Raw genomic sequence first — 1,734 nt, 5'->3', positions numbered from 1 at the left:
CCGTCCCCCCCCCAGCCACAAAGAAAAGTGTGTCCACGGGATGCTTCTTGGAGATGATGTCCATGACCTTGATTTGGGAAGGTGCATCCGTCTTGACACTGATCCACGGGATCTTCACCTCTGCATACTTGCGCTCGTACTCAGTGATCTGGGCCTTCACGGGGGCGAAGATGTCATTTTGGGTGACCTGCTGGGCCTCAAAAGGATCATAGATGAAGAGGAAGGTGAGCACAGCGTTCTCACTGCTCTCAAAGGCGGCTGCCGCATAAGTCTCCAGAAAGCGGGCAGCGTAGTCCCGGTCGTGGGCTGTCAGTGGCAGGATGACGTTGATGCGGCTGGCCTCTGTCACGTAGGGCATGGGGATGATCTCCACCTCGCTGAGGGGCCGCACCAGGTGCACGCGCTTGGTGACAGAGTGGCTGTGCCCCTTCTGGGTGACCACCTCCACCTGGAGGTCCAGCGTGTACTCCATGCCACGCGTGGGGTCGAAGCGCCTGTACCCGTTCACCAGCTGCTGCTTGCGGACATGGAGCACTGGCTGGGACTTTCGGGTTCGCTCCTCCACAGGCGGGGGCCCCCTGCCAGGTCTGCACCACGCAGCTCGCACTTGGGGGAGCCATCCACGCAGGCATAGACTTGCTCCTCCGTGAAGTAGTCCCAGCGCAGCACCTCGAAGCGGGTTTTGGGCTGGAAAGGAGGTGGGATGCCAACAGGCCACGTGGCGCCATGGTCCCCATCGGCGGACAGGCTGCTGGCATTCTGGATCTCCAGCTGCAAGAGGAGCAATGGAGGAGTGAGAGCCAAGGCAGGCGCATGTAGGCCTTCCAGCTCTGGCTGCAGGCAAGCTGACTCCCAATACTCCTGGCCCAAAGAGGAGTGCCAGAACAACTCTGCCTTCAGTCTGACTCCAGTCAGCACCTCAGGTTTTCTCTGAACAGCACCCCAAACATGAGACATCACCTCCATCAGCAGGATACACAACTTCTCCCACCCTGCCCAGCCTTTGCTGGTAGACCTCAGTACCCTGCTGGCTCCATCACTGCAGCTCCAGGACCCATCTGGGTTCAAAGCTGCTCTCCAGCCAGTAGTGCTGCCCCTGAAGCCACACAGCCTCAGCTGATCCTGTCCCACAGCAGGTTCAGGTGAGAAACCCTCATATTAGAGCAGAGAGGTGATACAAAGCAACCAGAAAGCCCTCAGGGATGACAGAAGGAGCCCAGACCCTCCCAGCCAAGCCAGGTCTCACCTGGAGCTGCTGGATCTCACCTGGAGCTGCGGGTTCTCCTGGTACGTCCTCTCAAGCTCCACCTGCGCAAAGTACTTGTGCAGCCGGTACATCTGGAGGGGATCCAGCACGGGATGGACAGTGAAGGCACTCTGGAATCGGAGGTCAGTCTCCCGCTCGGGGTCCATGTTCTTCCCCAGCTCAAAATAGTGGTAACGCAGGCCCAGCCGGCCCCAACCCATGCTCCCACCCCACCAGCTGCCAGCACAGCCAGCTCAAAGGGCGACAGGGTGCAAGGGCTGGTCGCCCAGGCCCTAGGAGCCCCTGAGGAGGCAGGGAAACACGATGGGCCAGGACCAGGCTCCTGGAGGCCAACTCCACTGCAGGACCTACCTCGTGTTCATCAGCACAGTTGACGGCTGTGTAGTCGATGATACAGCGGCCCAGCCACTCATCAGGCCGGGCGCTGAGGATGTCATTGCGGCAGGTCTCCCGGGGGCGCTGCAGGG

The 1,734-nt window shown here is 60.5% G+C and overlaps 1 protein-coding gene across 1 annotated transcript in view; it reads right to left on the bottom strand.

The window, feature by feature from the left end:
* The window catches only part of LOC104525829 (chondroitin sulfate synthase 2-like), a 2,736-nt gene that overhangs the window by 563 nt on the left and 439 nt on the right, over positions 1 to 1,734 (bottom strand). Inside the window, 4 exon segments of the mRNA XM_010169088.2 lie at positions 2 to 576; positions 579 to 771; positions 1,267 to 1,450; positions 1,620 to 1,726. Of these exon segments, the coding sequence (XP_010167390.1) occupies positions 2 to 576; positions 579 to 771; positions 1,267 to 1,450; positions 1,620 to 1,726 (1,059 nt within the window).

The sequence above is a fragment of the Antrostomus carolinensis genome, unplaced genomic scaffold, assembly GCF_000700745.2.
Source record: "Antrostomus carolinensis isolate BGI_N321 unplaced genomic scaffold, ASM70074v2 scaffold29575, whole genome shotgun sequence".
NCBI lineage: Eukaryota > Metazoa > Chordata > Aves > Caprimulgiformes > Caprimulgidae > Antrostomus > Antrostomus carolinensis.
Note: the sequence above shows the minus strand (reverse complement) of the source record. Positions and strands in the feature narration are given on the sequence as shown.